This window comes from Ovis canadensis, chromosome 4 (assembly GCF_042477335.2).
Source record: "Ovis canadensis isolate MfBH-ARS-UI-01 breed Bighorn chromosome 4, ARS-UI_OviCan_v2, whole genome shotgun sequence".
NCBI lineage: Eukaryota > Metazoa > Chordata > Mammalia > Artiodactyla > Bovidae > Ovis > Ovis canadensis.
In genome coordinates, this window is record NC_091248.1 from 115,716,879 (window position 1) to 115,733,653 (window position 16,775).

At 37.5% G+C, this 16,775-nt stretch overlaps 1 protein-coding gene across 2 annotated transcripts in view; it reads right to left on the bottom strand.

Moving 5' to 3' along the window:
- The window catches only part of PTN (pleiotrophin), a 108,593-nt gene that overhangs the window by 24,074 nt on the left and 67,744 nt on the right, over window positions 1-16,775 (bottom strand). For both annotated transcript variants that reach the window (XM_069588480.1, XM_069588479.1), the window contains exons 2-3: window positions 2,762-2,877; window positions 1,471-1,644 (exon numbers count right to left, since the gene is read on the bottom strand). In XM_069588480.1, the coding sequence (XP_069444581.1) occupies window positions 1,471-1,644; window positions 2,762-2,876 (289 nt within the window). In that variant the 5' untranslated portion in view covers window position 2,877. The remainder of the gene's footprint in view (window positions 1-1,470; window positions 1,645-2,761; window positions 2,878-16,775) is intronic.

Below are 16,775 nucleotides of genomic sequence, written 5' to 3' on the forward strand. Positions count from 1 at the left end.
TATAAATTTTTATAGGAACATAAGTTTCCATTTCTCTAGGATAAATGCCTAAGAGTGAAATCACTGCATTGTATAGTAAACACAAGTTTCATTTTGTGAAACACTGCCATGCTCTTTTCCAGCGTGGCTCTCTGTTCTGTATTCCCATCACCAGTGTGCATGATCTAGTTTCTCCTGTATCCTTGCTAGCACTTGATGTTATTTCTGACTTTAGCCATTCTTATAGGTGTGTAGTATATAGTGATGCCTCATTGGTTTTCATTTTTATTTTCATCATGGAGAAAAGATGCTGAACATCTTTTCACATGTTTGTTTGCCACCTAGGTATCCTCTTTAGTAAAATGATTGTTTATGTCTTTTGCCCAATTTCTAATTGGATTGCTAGTTTTGAGAGCTCTTTATATATTCTAGACATTTATATATATAAGACCTTTAAAACACATTTTTAAGACATTTTATGTATAGATCTTTAGAGTAGTTATATACAATTTAAGATCAAACTTATCTGAATTTCACTATGCCTTTATAGAACTTACCTCCACTTATGTAAAGTTATAACCCCAAAGGTTACAGAGAATGAAAAAGATGTAGTGTATGTATCCATTACCCTTCTCCACTGTCCAGTAAGCCAAAACACATTTCTATAACCGAGTGAGAATACTTAGGGCACTGTGTCCCACTATGGCAAGAAAGACAAGTCTAGAATAGGTGGGGGGGGGGGGGCAGAAACAACAGGCAATTTTGGTGTTCAATGGTGGGTTTAGGGTCAAAAGTGTTGAAAGATTCCTTCTCAGACTGGGAGACGAGGTCAGCATGAAACTGGCAATAGTCACTGAGCTAAAATCTAACAGTGGCTCAGAGCAGTCCATCTGGGTTTGGTGAGTAAAGAGCTATGAACCAGTGTGGCAAGTGGGGAGGGAGCAAGAGAAAGAGAGAAGGCCCAGAAGTAACAGAGAGAGAGAGAGATCTGGAGAAGGAGGAGACTAAATAAGAAAAGAGGAAGGGAAGATAAAAGGATCTAGAAATAGAAGGACAGAACACACTGTTAAGAGGGACCGAGGGCCTATTTTCTGTCCCTGCTGCTAAGGCAGTGGTCTCAATCAGGGACTACTCTGACCCTCTGCCCCCGCCCTGAAAGGAAACGTGAAGCAACATCTGGATACTTGCAGCTGTCACAGTTGTTGAGGTGGGGAGTGCCACCAGAAACTAGTGGGTAAAGGTCAGGACTGCAGCTAAATATCCTATGCACAGAGCAGCCCTCCCTCCAGGACAAGAAAACTATCTGGTTCCAGATTCTAGCAGTACGCAAAACGAGGGACCCGAGGTTGGGCGAGATGCCAGGTTATCTTGTATTTGATAAAATAAACTTGTTAAAATAGAGTCAACCTCAAAAAGATACCCGATGGAAGGATGCAAGAATTATCTCAGGGTGGAAGATTAAATCAATAGGACAGTAAGGGTGGGACTCACCGCCAAATTGCTTTTTCCAGTTGCAGGGGATCTTACATCTCTGGGTCTTCATGGTTTGTTTACACTCAGCTCCGGTACGGGTGCCCTCACGGGTGCCCAGCCCACAGTCCCCACTGGTGGGTACACACACACTCCACTGCCATTCTCCACAGTCAGACTTCTTCACCTTCTTTTCTGAAAGGGAAGAAGGAAAAATTATCAACGCTCAGAAAACTCTTTAACTCCTGGATAAAACCAAGTTCATTCCTGAGCTCCTTAATTGCATGGCCTGTGATTTTACCTCTCTCTTCAGTGTCTAGGACAGAGTAGAAACTCGGTAAGTGTTAGCTGAATGAATGACTGAATCAACCAATGACCAGGAGAAGTCAGAAAGAAAACTAGGGAGTTAGAACTAATATTGATTTAATTCTTACTATGTGCCAGGGACTGCGCTAAGTGGTTTACTGACACACCTCCTTTTGGAAGCAAATGTTGCTGAAAAAGAGAAGATGATCAAAGTCAAGTTAAATCTAAAAAATAGGAAAATAGTCTATGAAAATTAACGATTGTCAGATTAGTCATTCCAATGTATGTCAATGCTTCTTTCTCTGTTTTATAGATGGAGTGGTGGTTGTGGTTTAGTCACTAAGTTGTGTCCGACTCTTGCGCCCTCACAGGCCTGCCAGGCTCCTGTCTATGGGATTCTCCAGGCAAGAATACTGGAGTGGGTTGCCATTTCCTTCTCCATGGGATCTTCCTGACCCAGGGATCAAAACCAGGTCTCCTGTATTGCAGGCAGATTCTTTACCAACTGAGCTATGAGGGAAGCCCATAGATGGAGTAACATAAACTAAATGTGGTAGACCACAGACGTAACAGTCTCAGCTCCACAGCCAACTTATGACATTGCAAGTGACATGGAAAAGGTGCTTTATTCCTGCTAAGATTCAGTTTCCTCCTTTGTTCATGAGATAAAACAAAATTTGCTTCCAGGACTCTTTTCGAAGAAGAATATCAACATAAATTAAACATTTGATTGCCAATCAATTTTCTGAATGATGTAGCTGTTAATAATTATTATTTCAATTAATAGTTAATGGTCACCATCTATATTTCAGGACTTAGAGTGGGGGGATGGGATAACAGGGGATATCACTTAGGTGTTCCTCTACATACTTGGAAGAAAGGAAAGTGGGAAAAAGGGAAAGAACGAAAAAAGAGGGGGAAGGAAGGAGAAAAGACAAAAAAGCAAGCAGCTGGATTAGATACATTTTAATCAATGAAGACTCTTGTTCATAACCATATTGCTCACCTGGTTTCTCTTTCTTTCCTGCTTCAGCGGTGTCCACAGCTGCCAAGATGAAAATAAATGCCAAGAAGGCAGCTGCAAATTTTCGACGTTGCTGCAGGTACTGTGGAGTCTGCATTCTAAGAATAAACAGAGAAATGGAGAAGGTGGTGTCAACCTAAGTCAAAGAAAGCTCGCTGAACTTCTTGATGAAGGACTCCAGTTTCCATTTCTGAAATATCAGATTTTAGGAAGATTTATATCAATTATATGGAGCAGAGTTCAATCTTTTCTCCAACAGCCACTGAAGTAAGTGCTCTTCTGCAATCAGGCATGTATTCACTGATAAAATACAACAGTCCTTCACATAAGACTTCACACAACCATTTGCTAAGTATGACTCAAGAGCAATGGAAGCAAAAGAATTTTGATGGTATGCATTGGAACAGACTCCTACAGTAAGTCCTACTGATAGTGACACTTGGTAATGGCAATGACTGTAATTATCCTTATAACTCCTGATGATTCCTAAAAACAACCATGGTGTTTTCATCCATGCATATAATGTGAGCGGACACATGAATAGATTAGCTGTGCAAGTATATGTTTGCTGTTATCTTCAGATGCATCCGTAATGATCAATACCTCTCATTTTGTTTTATCATTTCCATGATCATGATTGTCTTATCATCATAGTTGTATTATTCATTGATCCACTGAGAAGTGAAGCCCAAAACAGAAGCAGAGCTAACACACCTTCAATATACAGCAAAAACACTTCTAAACTCAAATGTACTGAAAATCCTCCAAATTCTAGAATGGAGTAAAGGGTTTACATTTACTCATAATTTGAAATCTCCACATTTGATATCAACAAAAAAATATCCCAGGACAGCATTAGCAAGACTGCCCTAGAACTTGAAGTCACTTGTGACAGCATCATGTCAACATGATCGCCTTGCCAAGCATACTGGGGAAGGCGCCAGGACAAGTGCCAGGACAGCCCACTTCTTGAAGCTATACCAAGTCATTGGCTGCAGTAACTCACCTGGTAGTCATTGGTCTCCATCTAGTATGTTCCTGATATTCTATACTTCATATAAAAATGATAGTAATGGCATTGGCTCATTAACTCAGAATTTCTCTTCCAGAAGTGTAGGCTGTTTACATGATTTTACATTCTCATGAATGTAAACAATAAAACTTCACATATATAAGGGACTAAGATCACTCTGTTCTGTAATTTCCTTTCTTCATTCAAGCCTATCTATAAAATGATATCCTTATCAGTGAATTTTTCTCCCTTTCTGTAACACTGGAAATGCCCATTTTACTGCTTTTTAGTTAATGACTTTGGATTCCATTATCTGGATGAATATTTCATATTCATCATTTAAAGTTAATATTTTGATCATTTGGTCCTTTCCCTGAATCATAAGTCCTAATTAGCAACTCAGCATCTCCATCACTTTCTAAAATCTAAAATTACATGCTTTTACTTTCTCTAAATGTGTATGTGTATATATATATATATATATATATATATATATTAGAAAGTGAAGACGACCTGAAGAGCCTCTTGATGAAAGTGAAAGAGGAGAGTGAAAAAGTTTACATAAAGCTCAACATTCAGAAAATGAAGACCATGGGATCTGGTACCATCACTTCATAGCAAATAGATGGGGAAACAGTGGAAACAGTGGCAGACTTTATTTTGGGGGGCTCCAAAATCACTGCAGATGGTGACTGCAGCCATGAAATTTAAAGGCGCTTACTCCTTGGAAGAAAAGTTATGACCAACCTAGATAGCATATTAAAAAGCAGAGATATTACTTTGCCAACAAATGTCCATCTAGTCAAGGCTATGGTTTTTCCAGTAGTTATGTATGGATGTGATAGTTGGACTATAAATGAAACTGAGTCTGAATTGATGCTTTTGAACCGCGGTGTTGGAGAAGAGTCCCTTGGACTGCAAGGATATCCAACCAGTCATTCCTAAAGGAAGTCAGTCCTGAATATTCATTGGAAGGACTGATGTTGAAGCTGAAACTCCAATACTTTGGCCACCTGATGCGAAGAGCCAGCTCATTGGAAAAGACCCTGATGCTGGGAAAGATTGAAGGCAGGAGGAAAAGGGGACGGCAGAGGATGAGATGGTTGGATGGCATCACCGACTCAATGGACATGAGTTTGAGTAAACTCTGGGAGTTCATGGACAGGGAGGCATGGTGTGCTATAGTCCATGGGGTCGCAAAGAGTTGGACATGACTGAGTGACTGAACTGAACTGAATTGAATGTAAATTTTTATAATTATACATCACTGATGATCAAACAGACAAGTTGTTACTGATTATGACACTTGTCCTATGACTTTCGTTGGACATGAATTGTCTGAGAAGTGAGTCTAGATATATTGGTTGGCGAGTCCTCTCAGAGCTGAGTACCCTGGTGCATCTACACAATACATTAAATACATATCCACAAGCACCTATAATTATGAGATGTAGCAATGGCACCCCACTCCAGTACTCTTGCCTGGAAAATCCCATGGATGGAGGAGCCTGGTGGGCTGCAGTCCATGGGGTCGCTAAGAGTCAAACACGACTGAGCAACCTCACTTTCACTTTTCACTTTCATGCATTGGAGAAGGAAATGGCAACCTACTCCAGTATTCTTGCCTGGAGACTCCCAGGAATGGGGGAGCCTGGTGGGCTGCCGTCTATGGGGTCGCACAGAGTCGGACACAACTGAAGCGACTTAGCGGTAGCAACATGAACCTAAGTGAAGGTCTTCTGGTGTTTTCTCCAAAGGCAGTCCAAGAACATACTCTCAGTGACTAACCACTTCGGAGGCTGAAACTTCTCATTTGAATCTTCTTAGAGGCTAAGTTAACTTTCAAGTTTTAATGGATTTCTTTGTGTGTTGTAATACACCTTTTTGTTTCATAATTGCCTATGAATACTTGCATTAGATTATTGCATTGTTGTTGTTCAGTCTCTAAGTTGTATCCTACTCTTTGTGACCCCATGGTCTGCAGTGTACCAGGCTTTGCTGTCCTTCATTATCTCCCACAGTTTGCTCAAACTCATGTCCTTTGAGTCACTGATGCCATCCAACCATCTCATCCTCTGCTGCCCTCTTCTCCTCCTGCCTTCATTCTTTCCCAGCATCAAGGTATTTTCCAATGAGTTGGCTCTTCACATCAGGTGGCCAAAGTACTGGAGCTTCAGCTTCAGCATCAGTCCTTCCAATGAATATTCAGGGTCGATTTCCTTTAGAATTGACTGGTTGGATCTCCTTGCAGTCCAAGGGACTCTCAAGAGTCTTCTCCAGCACCCCAGTTCAAAAACATCAATTCTTCGTCACTCAGCCTTCTTTATAGTCCAGCTTTCACATCCATACATGATACTGGAAAAACCATAGCTTGGATTTTATGGACCTTTGTTGGCAAAGCGATGTCTGTTTTTCAATGTGCTGCCTAGGTTTTTCATAGCTTTTCCTTCAAAGTGCAAGTGTCATTTAATTTCATGAGTGCAGTCACCATCTGCAGTAATTTTGGAACCCCCAAAAATAAAATTGGTCACTGCTTCCACTTTTTCCCATCTATTTGCTATGAAGTGATGGGGCCAGATGCCATGATCTTGGTTTTTTGAATGTTGAGTTTTAAGCCAGATTTTTCACTCTCCTCTTTCACTGTCATCAAGAGGTTTTAGTTAAAATGGATTCAAGGTTGCTGGGAGAAATATCAACAGCCTCAGATATGCAGATGATACCACTCTAATGGCAGGAAAGTGAGAATTCAGAAATTTCCACTGTGAGAGCACAGCTATTGAGAGAATTTTCTGACCAAGCAAAAGAATGATGCTTGAAGAGCCACGTATCATACACAGTGGAAAGAGAGGTCACTGAGAAAACATGGACACTTTGCAGAAATAGAACTCTTTCAGAAATAACACACACACACAGAGTTATTAATAGAAAGATACTATTGCTGGCTATTTTAGCCTCAGCATTTCTAGTTTGACATTGCTAACCTTACTTTTATAATTATTTTCAAAAAGCTTTCTCTCAATCAAGTGCAATTCACTTAATTTCAAGGGAAAAATCCCACAGAGGCCAGAATTTTCTGAACAAATGTTCAAAAATTGTCTATTAAACAGGGATCGTAATAGAATCATCTATTAAACAGGGATCTTACCTGTAGTGGTAGCAGAGAGGAAGACAGAAGAGAGGAACTGGGATGAGAGTTAGAGTTAATAGAATAAAGTAAACTCTGTTTATATTGTTTCCCTTATGAATTCAGAAAAATTTGGAACCTTAATTAGTGGGCAAATGGTTAATTTCAGCTTTTAGATGTTCTAAAGAAAATGCACACAATTCCATATGTACAGGGAAAATGTGTAACATTTGTGATCAGCAATAGGTTTGAGTTTTCAACTTATCTTTTCCCCTTCCTCCTGTTTTGCCTGCCATTCTGCTTAAGCCTCTGTTTTGGTTGCTTTAGATTCTTCTGGGTAGAGCAAAGGAAACAATTTTTTAATGTATTTATTTATTATTATTATTTTTTTATATAATTTAAAAATCTTTAATTCTTACATGCGTTCCCAAACATGAACCCCCCTCCCACCTCCCTCCCCATAACATCTCTGGGTCATCCCCATGCACCAGCCCCAAGCATGCTGTATCCTGCATCAGACATAGACTGGTGACTCTATTCTTACATGATAGTATACATGTTAGAATGCCATTCTCCCAAATCATCCCACCCTCTCCCTCTCCCTCTGAGTCCAAAAGTCTGTTATACACATCTGTGTCTTTTTTCCTGTCTTGCATACAGGGTTGTCTTTGCCATCTTTCTAAATTCCATATATATGTGTTAGTATACTGTATTGGTGTTTTTCTTTCTGGCTTGCTTCACTCTGTATAATCGGCTCCAGTTTCATCCACCTCATCAGAACTGATTCAAATGAATTCTTTTTAACGGCTGAGTAATACTCCATTGTGTATATGTACCACTGCTTTCTTATCCATTCATCTGCTGATGGACATCTAGGTTGTTTCCATGTCCTGGCTATTATAAACAGTGCTGCGATGAACATTGGGGTACATGGGTCTCTTTCTATTCTGGTTTCCTCGGTGTGTATGCCCAGCAGTGGGATTGCTGGGTCATAAGGTAGTTCTATTTGCAATTTTTTAAGGAATCTCCACACTGTTCTCCATAGTGGCTGTACTAGTTTGCATTCCCACCAACAGTGTAGGAGGGTTCCCTTTTCTCCACACCCTCTCCAGCATTTATTGCTTGCAGATTTTTGGATCGCAGACATTCTGACTGGTGTGAAGTGGTACCTCATTGTGGTTTTGATTTGCATTTCTCTAATAATGAGTGATGTTGAGCATCTTTTCATGTGTTTGTTAGCCATCCGTATGTCTTCTTTGGAGAAATGTCTATTTAGTTCTTTGGCCCATTTTTTGATTGGGTCGTTTATTTTTCTGGAATTGAGCTGCATAAGTTGCTTGTATATTTTTGAGATTAGTTGTTTGTCAGTTGCTTCATTTGCTATTATTTTCTCCCATTCCGAAGGCTGTCTTTTCACCTTGCTTATATTTTCCTTTGTTGTGCAGAAGCTTTTAATTTTAATTAGATCCCATTTGTTTATTTTTGCTTTTATTTCCAGAATTCTGGGAGGTGGATCATAGAGGATCCTGCTGTGATTTATGTCGGAGAGTGTTTTGCCTATGTTCTCCTCCAGGAGTTTTATAGTTTCTGATCTTACATTTAGATCTTTAATCCATTTTGAGTTTATTTTTGTGTGCGGTGTTAGAAAGTGATCTAGTTTCATTCTTTTACAAGTGGTTGACCAGTTTTCCCAGCACCACTTGTTAAAGAGATTGTCTTTACTCCATTGTATATTCTTGCCTCCTTTGTCAAAGATAAGGTGTCCATATGTGTGTGGATTTATCTCTGGGCTTTCTATTTTGTTCCATTGATCTATATGTCTGTCTTTGTGCCAGTACCATACTGTCTTGATGACTGTGGCTTTGTAGTAGAGCCTGAAGTCAGGCAAGTTGATTCCTCCAGTTCCATTCTTATTTCTCAAGCTTGCTTTGGCTATTCGAGGTTTTTTGTATTTCCATACAAATCTTGAAATTATTTGTTCTAGTTCTGTGAAAAATATGGCTGGTAGCTTGATAGGGATTGCATTGAATTTGTAAATTGCTTTGGGTAGTATAGTCATTTTCACTATATTGATTCTTCCGATCCATGAACATGGTATATTTCTCCATCTATTAGTGTCCTCTTTGATTTCTTTCATCAGTGTTTTATAGTTTTCTATATATAGGTCTTTAGTTTCTTTAGGTAGATATATTCCTAGGTATTTTATTCTTTTCGTTGCAATGGTGAATGGAATTGTTTCCTTAATTTCTTTTTCTACTTTCTCATTATTAGTGTATAGGAATGCAGGATATAAAATCAACACACAGAAACAATTATTTTTAAAAAGAGAGTAAAGGAGTTTAGGAAAGAGATGAGTCAAATTATTTTTTAAAAAAAGTAGCATGCAGTGTTAAGAACTTGAGTAACTGAATGTGTGTAGATAAGAGTTTCCCTTGCTTGTGGTAATTGTTGGTTGTTTATTTGTCCTTAGCATCAAACAAAGGCAGAAGTATTTCCATATGGTGTATCCCTGCCGCTCTCCAACACACGGTAGATGAGCACAGAGGCAAGAACACTGACTTAAGGAAGCGGTCAGGGTCAGGACTTACTTTTCGAATGGAGGGAACTAAAACAATGGCAGAATAAGGCTTGCTAAGTCAGCTCAGTTCTTTTGAATAATTTTCTTATTTTCACTCCTTCTACTGCCAACTTTTGCTGTCCTTACTCTGACAGATTTAATTTCATGGGGCTTAACAGTTAACTAGAAGACTACCCTAGATGCCTGGTGTCTGGAAATTACTGTTGCATTATCTCAATCACTAATAAGTATGAATGAAGCTCAAGAATGAAACGAAATCAGTTAAAGAAACCAACAAGGGAGGAAAGTGTTAATAGATTAAATCCCAGTCATTTCTATAGAAAAATCACTGGTGAGAAGGAAAAGTATTAGTATTTTAATAGGATCTAAAATTTTAAAGATGACTAACATCTGGTGTAAACATAAGACAAGGATGCTGGAATCTGTCTCTTAGTGATTTGTTTTGAATTACTAATATAGGATTTGGAGGCAAAAGCTTTGGTTTAAACTTCAGCTCTACTGTATAATTTTTGGAATGTTCATGGGCAAATCACAACCATTTAAACTGCTGTTTTGACATCTACAAAGTGGGTGTGATTATAATAACTTGAGAGGTTTGTTGTGAAAATGCAGGATGCAAACTCAGAGCTAACATAGAATATCAAGAAATATTTGTTGTGGAAACTAAGATGTAGACATAGAGCTAACCCAGATTATCAAGAAATATATTATTAGTTGCTGAATAAAGTTAGTTCACCCCTATACTCATATTACTTATTAAAAGGAAGTACTTCTATTTATTAAGAAATAATGAGCATGATACTTTTAGCTGTCTAATCTTATCTAAAATCAAAGGATAAAAATTAAAAAAAAACCAGAGATATGATTTAATTAATGCCAACTAAAGACTTTTCAGCTTTATTAGGATACAAATTTGTTCAGGCTTTTGACTTCTTAAAAGGTTAAAATAAACTCAAGGACCTTTACCCCTAGTATTTCTTTGGAGTTCACTAAAGTATAGAGCCTCCATTTTGAGAACTAATGAAACTGTTATGCAATTTAACATGTATAAAATGAAAAAAAATATAACTTTGCGACTGCATATTATACCTCTTGTGTGGTGAAACTATTCTATTGCCCTCCTTTTATTCAAATACTTGAGATAGGGCCCCAGCACAAAGTTGCCACTTAGTAAATTTTTTGCTAGCAAAAAAATATAGCTAAAACATGGCATCGAATAGAGGAATTAGTATTCATGCTAAAATGATGCTTCAGCCCTTTGTCTATGCCATGTCAATAAGATTCACGGAAAAAACTGAGCTAGAAACAACCAGAATCTAAAGCAGTTTCATACATACAAGAGCAGTCTATGAACAATTTTTAATACATCAAATATTACACATCACCAAACCTTTCTAGATATTTTGCGATCTATACTTCTAAAGCTCTGCGAAATAGTAATTCTTTTTCCTTTTTATAGGCCACTTTTATTTTCATTAACCCTTTTTCAAGTCATAATCCTCAAATTGATTTATTTTCAAATGGTTGATCATTGCCTTAGATTTCTAAAGTCTCATATAAATAACCATTATGTTTACAATGGAATCTTTTGCTAAACCAGCCTTTCACTTTGACCTTGTTAAGCTGCCTTATTTAAACACTAAGCCTTGAAAAGAATGTGTCCCAAGCATGCGTGTTCATGACCTCAGATACACTCTACTCACAGCCCATAAATGAATTCAACCGTGTTCCATCTTTGATTTTAAGTAAGTACATATCCATCAGATTGATAGTATGGCATTTGTTTAATTTTGTATAACACAATAAAAATGGGTAGCTTTCAGGCTGAACTATTTTCACAGCATAATGGCACCTGCTGGAGAAATGTGATATTTTAGGACATTTTCTTTGGGTATTTATTCAACAATTTTTAGGATACCTACTGAGGGCTGGATGTCAACTAGGCATAAGAACATGATAAAAGAATATGATTCAGCCCCTCCCCTGAAAGAATTCTGTGTAACCGGGAAAAAATGTGAGAAATGAGTGACATGATTCACTATCAATATTCAATATCATGAAGCACTTTTACACACAGCGCTATTTGAGTACCTAGGCCCAAGTGATAATCTTGCCCAGCAAGGGTGAGTGAGGTAGAGGGTTGTGGTATATTTTATCAGATTAAAAAAAATTGTTGACGTCTTCTAAATAAAGAAATGAGGGAAGGAAGGGAACTTCAGGCAAACGGGATCAAATAAATGAATGTGTGGAGACGATGTATATAATATATTCAGTGACAGAATGTGATTAGAATAGAGTATACAGTACCAACTAACAGTGGGTGGACCTCAAAAGGAGGAGAGGAAATGAGTTAATCGTGAAAATTGTGAGGGAGAAAGACAGAGTTATTAACTGCTCAGGAAAAGAGAGGCAAGGGGAAGTCAGGGAGAGAGGAAAGCTGTATGCTGTGCTAAGTCACTTCAGCCGTGTCCAACTCTTTGTGACCCCATGGACTGCAGCCCACCAAGTTCTTCTGTCCATGGGATTCTCCAGGCAAGAGTACTGGAGTGGATTGCCATGCCCTTCTCCAAGGGATCGTCCCGACTCAGGGATGAAACCCTCCTCTGTTATGTCTCCTGCATTGGCAGGTTGGCTCTTTATCACTAGCACCATCTGGGAAGCCCACATGCTGTATAAACATAACTAAAACCCTAAGTTACCACGAAAGGGGCAGCCACCATACTCAACCGTTCATCTTGATATCCTTTATGTCGTGTGTTTGTTTCTCTTTTGGCTTCCTTATTATTTTTGTTACCCGTGCTGTGGATGTTCTATGTACTTTGGTTCATTTTGAGGTATTTATTACCAAAGTACTTATCATGCTTATAGTACTTGGGAGTCAGGAACAAGCTCCAAGACTCAAAAATTTCACACACACATACATTTAAAAATTTCTTCTTATTTTCATTAGAAAAATAAAGTTGGGCTAAACAATGATTTTTAGAGAACTGGTGTTTCCAGGGAGAGGTCAAGAGCTGCTGCCAGGCATGAAAGAAACCTGAGATGGTATTGAGAGTCACACTGTATCTCCCACCCTTATCTCAGCTTCACCTGCAGCAACTTCTCTTTCACAACTTTCCTTGTAAGGTTTCATTTATCAAGAAAGAAAAATGTATTTATTTTTTAAAACCTGATACTACTATTTGTTCTTTTTTTAAATTAATTTTATTTATTTTTGGCTTCACACGGGCTTTCTCTCGTTGCAGTGCACAGGTTTCTCATTGCAGTGGCTTCTCTCTTGCAGAGCACGGGCTCTAGGCTGCGTGGGCTTCAGTCATTGCCGTGCACGGGTTTACTTGCCCTGCAGCATGTGGAATCTTCCTGGACCAGAGATCAAACCCACGTCCCCTGCACTGGCAGCTTCTCAACCACTGGACCACCAGGGAAATCCAGAAAAAATGCACTTAAGAGTCACTGGTCTGGCCATTCTTAAGGTCAGTAGGGGATATGATATTATAAAACAATATTTTTTTCAAAAGTAGAAATGTGAAAATGTCTCAAGTAGTTAATATGAAATATATTTGCGTATGCAAAATGCTTTGTTTTGGGTAGCAAAAACAGGAACTTTACAAGTGTATATTTTAACTATCCCATACTTTAATGTTTGACATGATTATGTCTTCTTATCAAGGATTAAACACAGTATAATAAGTATGACTACAATTATGAGGAAAATAAGACAGTAAATCATGAGGCATTAAAAACTAATTTTTTAATATATGGAAAAAGAAGAGGATTTGGAGTCAGCCAGAATTCTTCCATATAAGCTTTGTCACTTATATCTGTGATGTGAACAAAGCAGTCACTCCCTTTTATTCTCAATATCCTCTGTGGTAGAGAAATTTAAAGTTTTATCATGCAGACTCCTAGTGTTTTTAAAGATTACAATGAGATAACAGATATGAAATACCTGGCATCTTGACAGGCACATGTTAGGTTCTCCATCAGTTGCTCCATCAGGAGCTACCCCTGTAGCTCTTAGAGGAAGAAAGTGAGCGGTGGAGGCCCCCAGAAGTAGGTTCATAAAGAGGGTGGCAATACCTCCTTTTAAAGTAGTTTGAATTTTGATAAGAAAATGAATTTTCTGGAAAGAAAAGCATTTTGGATGGAAGAAACATAATCCCTGATGACTCAGCAGTAAAGAATTCACTTGTAATTCAGGGGACGGCTTGATCCCTGGGTTGGGAAGATCCCCTGTAGAAGGAAATGGCAACCCACTCCAGTATTCTTGCCTGGAAAATCCCATGGATGAGGAGACTGGAGGGCTACAGTCCATGGAGTCACAAAAAGCTGGACACAACTGAGCAACTAGACAACATTGGGTAAATGGAAGAAATTTTAAGGTGAAAAATCAAGAGACTAATTTGAAGTAAATAGTTTGGTTTGGTGGTAAAAGAAGAAAGTGTGATATTGAAAATTTGGAGCCATAGCAGGTAGATCGTTGAACTCACAATCATTATCAGTGAATATTCAGTGACCACACACTATGTGAAAAATAATAGGCTAGGCATAGATATAAATTATATTTGATCTCACAAACTCTCCAAATGACAAATGCTTTATGGAGCCAAAGACACACTAAGAGTATATGCCATATTTTGTGGTGGAAGATATAAAAATGTTGCAACTAAAACAAACATATTTTTGATGAAAGAAATGTCTAATATTCTTGCTAAGATTTCTTCTGCAAAGTTTAAAGAGTATAAATTTTAGGCAGTAAAAATCAAAAGAAAGCTGTAGGTACTGGCAAACAATTCGTTTCTCAAAGCAAGAGTCAATAGTGTTAACAAATCATGGATAAATGCCCCATGTTGACTGAAGACACAGTCCATGCTCCTTCAGACTAGCTCAGTAAGAAACTTTTTAAAAAATATGTGGATCTTAACATCAAATGAAAACATCAACTACTGAGTTCAAATGGCATCTCGTTAATAACTAGTAGCTTTATTTGTTGAGATGAAGTGACCCAATCAAAAATATAATTAACAAAACAGCATGCAAATTTTGATGTTCGCTAACATACTGCTCGAAGGACATGAGTTTGAGCAAGCTCCGGGAGTTGGTGACGGACAAGGAGGTCTGTGTACTGTGATCTATGGGGTCATAAAAAGTTGGACACGACTGAGTGACTGAACTGAACTGAACATTCTGCTAAGCATTAGGAGAGTATTTCACATCATTTTGTATTTTGGTGGGGGGGGCACTAAAGAATAAATATTTTATGGCTGTGTGGGGCAGAGACTCAGCAGAAGAGCCATCAGGATCAATTCAGAGAAGTCCTACATCTGCCACCAAGGTCAGACAAGGAATGAAAACGGCACACCTGGCAAGTGAGTCTTTTTTCTCTTTTTTTGAGAATTTTGAAAAGGGATCTAAATTTGTTGATTGGTCTGTTGCAGACTAAACTTGGACCAGAAAAGGAACTGAGTATTACTTTTTGACCACAAAGAAATCACAGAAAATCTCAACCAGTAAATCTTGAATGTATCTGAGAGACTATATCAGGTCTCTTAATTTGATACCTAGAATTACCAAAGAACCCTCCAGAAATAGGTTTCCTTGGGGGTAATTCAATGGACAATAAATGAACTCTGTAATGTTACAGGATACCAGATCAATATACTAATACCAATTACATAACTATATATATATATGTAAAATATTCATCTGTCAAAGGATTTCTATCTAGAATGCATAGAGAACATTTACAAATCAGTAATAAGAAAACCCATAAAAATATGAGCAAAAGAACTGCACACTTTCAAAGAAGATACACAAATGGCAAATGAGCACATCAGAAAATGTCCAACATTATCAGGAAACCTCCATGTGATACTACTACACAGTCACTCAACTGACTGAAAGTTAAAGAATAACCATACCAAATATTAGCAAAGATATACAGGAACTTTAACTCTCATTATCTGTTGGCTGGAACCACTTTGAAAATCATCTTTATAGGTGTGATGGGGGAAATTCAATTATATTGTTTTAAGGATGTTTTACTTACATAAAATGGTGTAATATTCAGTTTAAATAGGAAGTTATATGTCAGAGATACATATGACAATTCCTACTGCAACCTCTAAAAGAAATAATTTAAAGAGTAATAATTTAAAACAGTAAAAAAATTATAATGCAATGTAAAATAAGGTTTGATTAACCTGAAACAATCAGGTAAGGAGGGACAAAGGAACAAAGAACAAATGGGATAAAAAGAAATAGGAACAAAGTATATGCAAATCAACACATATGAATAACTGCATTAAATAAACAGACAAAATGTATTAAAAACACAATGTCAAGTAAAGAAACAAGCAATATCGAACTGCATGCTATCTATAAAAGATATATTTTAAGTATATATATATATATATATATATATATATATATATATATTTAAGTTGAAAGCAAACCAATCATAAAAAAATTCTAGTGTGGCTATAGTAGTGTTAGTCAATGTAGATGTCAAGACAGGAAGAATTAACAAAACAGAAACATCTTATAATTAGAAAAGTATCTATTAATCTAGAAGACATAATACCAAGAGGGTTTACATTTAATAAAATCTCAAAAGACATGAATTACTCAGAACTGGAAAAAAGAAACAGACTAATCCAGAATCAAAGTCTAAGGTTTTTGTTGTTCTGTTCTTAATTTGTGCCCAACTCTTTGCAACCCCATGGACTGCAGCATGCCAGGCATCCCTATCCTTCAATATCTCCTGGAGTTTGCTCAAATTCATGTCCACTGAGTCAGTGATACTATCTAACCGTCTCATTCTCTGCTGCCCTCCAACTCAATGGACATGACTTTGAGCAAACTCCAGGAGATAGTGAAGGATAATTCGTACACGCAGAAAAAACTTCAGTATGAATGAACCTGATAACAAAACCTAACAAGGACATTACAAGAAACCTCCTAATGACCATACACTCCTAATGAACATAAACATAAAAATATTTCTAAAATATTAGTAAATAAAATCCAGTAAATATAAAACAAAAGCTAGTTAATCATAACTAGTGGTGTTTCTTCCAAGATGCAAGGCTGTTGTAACAGCCAACATATTCACTGCATTGGCAGAATTACAAGAATAATGGAGAAAAATCATGGGGTTAGCTCAAAAGATGCCATAAAAAACCTGAATCAAATCCAATACTATTTCCTGATAAAATAATGATGTACTATAATTAAAAATTGCTATAATAGCTTTGTTCTTCTTTTTAATTGGCTTAAAAAA